General features: G+C 41.3%; 1 protein-coding gene across 1 annotated transcript; it reads right to left on the bottom strand.

Annotated features, from left to right (window-relative positions):
* Nucleotides 1-454: 454 nt before the first annotated feature.
* Nucleotides 455-2,589, bottom strand: LOC111891772 (U-box domain-containing protein 40). The gene has a single exon (XM_023887837.3). It carries the CDS (start codon nt 2,434-2,436, stop codon nt 985-987), a length of 1,452 nt encoding a protein of 483 aa, XP_023743605.1. The 5' UTR covers nt 2,437-2,589; the 3' UTR covers nt 455-984.
* Nucleotides 2,590-2,803: the final 214 nt, after the last annotated feature.

Below are 2,803 nucleotides of genomic sequence, written 5' to 3'. Positions count from 1 at the left end.
ACAAAAACAAATAGTAGGGACCAAGTGTGTAACAAAAGCAAATAGTATGAACCTCCGAGTTAAAATAATAAGTTAGGGACCAAACGCACAAATTAAGAACTATTCATGTAATTTACTATTTCTTATATCTAAAGTAATACCACCAATAACCAATTGATAACATTTTCACATTCGAACTACTTAACTTAACTTGTTATTGAACTTTTCGAAAGAGAATCTCAACTTTTAATTCGAGACATGTTACTACCAATCGGCACCCATATGTAAATGACTCATTATTTGCCTAAAAGAATATTTAAAATTATATATCAAACATGGTACATTTATTAAGTTTTCTAAAGAAAACTCAAAACTTTGTCACATTAGCTTCAAATTATTAACACATAAATATGAACAAATTAAACTAAATGCTTAACACTATCAAACTAGACCCTTGTATTACAACCCGCATCAGTGACAATTATAACTCAACCACAAATTCAAATACCACTTCTTAGTGTTTCCATCACCCAGCCACACAACCAACACAAAGAAGATAAATTAGAATATCCCAAAAGCAAGAAGTTGATGTTTGGACTTGAACATAAGACACCACACTGATGAATTTTCTTATACGACTGACTATACCCTGAACATCATCATACCTCACTTGTGAATTTTCAATTCTTTACAACTATAACCCAAGACCTCAATTATGAATTCTCCATACAACTTATAACCGAAACATTAGACCTCACTTGTGAATTCTCATTCAGAATGCATGCATGCATGCAGTCTTACGACACTTTGGAGACCCCAAGCACCACCACATTCAAACGGGTGGGCAACAATCCGAATCCATTTGAAAATCTTTATTTACACCACTATGTTTTTTTTTTCTATGCACACATAAACAAAAGGGTTCCCCAAATTACATAAAAATGATCACAAAAAACAAAACCCAAAAACTGCCCATAAAAACATATGTCCAATTATGAAACGAGTTTACCCTTTCCCATAAACAAGTTCATATCGTGACCGAGTCAACTCGTCGGAATTGAGCAACGCCTCCCAATCCACCGTCTCTTCCTCCTCATATTTCTGTCTCATCACCTCCAAGATTTTCTTTGCCTTCTCTTTACACCGTTCACTCCCTGTCTCCTCTTCTTTGATTAGCAATTCTTCGGCTCCGGCCTCTTTTGCAAGCCCTTTGAACCTCAACCCGCCTTGACTCAGCCCATATAACGCTCCCAAACAACATTCTCGAGTCGACTCAGAGTCAAATTCTGCCTGACTCAGTAACCGGAGTAAGCATTCCACCGCGCCTCCGTCCAACATTGCCGCCCGGCCCTCGATGCTGGTAGCTAAATTGCCGAGAACCAACATGACCCGACCAGTCATATGACCGGATTTCACCATGTTTAGAAATAATTGAACTGACCCGAGTTTCACCAGCTTTGCACGGTTGCTTTGAACGAGAGATAAGTGGTATAGAGCTAAGGCGGAGTCATGGCGGGACCTGTCGGAGCCGGAGCGGAGGGCGTGGAGTAATGGGGGTAAAGCGCCAAGAACGCCGATGGCGGTTTTGTTCTGATCGTCGAGAGCTAAGCTGAATAACGCGCCGGCGGCATGGTCTTGTGCCTCCGGGAATCCGCCTCTTAATACGTCGATTAACGGTGGGACGATTCCTGATCTTACGATTTTCACTTTGTTCGCGTTTTCTAATGATAAGTTTACCAACGCCGCGACGGAGTTCACTTGAACGGAAGAGTATTTTGACACGATTAGATGCCGGAGCGCCGAGAGTAATCTCGGCGTACAGAGATGGATCCGGGATTCCAGTTTCATTCGTGTGATTTTTCTCAAGGAATCCACTGCTTCTTCCTGATTCGACGTCAACCCGCTTCTGAGCTTACAAAAAATTTCTTCATCTTCTTCAATGGAGTTGTCGATTTCAGAGGATGAAGAAGATGAGTAACAAAAAGGACGAGTTGTTAACAACGGCAGAGGAGTAGTGGAACACGAGTCAGCTGCAGCCGCAACCACCGAATCCTCCGATGTCGACGACAAGCAACTGGATAAACGAATTAACGGGAAATCAGGGGAATCCTTCATTAACGTTTGCACGATTTTCAAAGCGGAACGGATATCAATCGGCTGAGGGATCGGTAAGAAGGAATTAGTCCTACACCAATTAATGATGGCGGATTTGAGAGCGAGATTAGGGATGATGGTGGTGAAGTCGACGGTGGCGAGGAAGGTGGTGGGTTTGAAGGAGAGGGAAATACACGCGAGGACGCAATTCCGCTCGAATGTTTGGCCGGAGGAAACTATAACAGGGTCTGCCATTAGCTCACCGGATATGGGACAGATGAATTCCGGCGGTGGTGATGGTTTTCTGTGATTGGTGGGTGATCGGAGGAGAGTAAATCTCCATCTGTTCTTGCTACTACCCATCTGAAACACAATTGATCCGCAGAAACTGCGCAGATTCCGAAGTTGATTAGATTGAAGAACGGCATGGAATCGGAACAGCAGGGAAGAACATATTGGAGAAAGGAAAATGAGAGTAAAGGGAATCGAGGAGATTGTGCTTGTGATTTATGGTCGTATACACACCCTTAAAGCTAAAAGCGGATACCATTTCAAACAGTTCAGATTATTATTGATGTTCTTTTTATTTTCACCATTTTGTATTCTTTTTTAAGTTACTATACTCAACTTAAGAAATTTTTTATTGGGATATATACAGTAAAGTCCTAATATTTTCATCGATTTGACAAGAAAGTCTTAAACTTTATTTTTTTGACAGTAAAGTCCAAAT

This window comes from Lactuca sativa, chromosome 4 (genome assembly GCF_002870075.4).
Source record: "Lactuca sativa cultivar Salinas chromosome 4, Lsat_Salinas_v11, whole genome shotgun sequence".
Taxonomy (NCBI): Eukaryota; Viridiplantae; Streptophyta; class Magnoliopsida; order Asterales; family Asteraceae; genus Lactuca; species Lactuca sativa.
The sequence above is the reverse complement of the archived record's forward strand: the minus strand, read 5'-3'. Positions and strand labels throughout refer to the sequence as shown.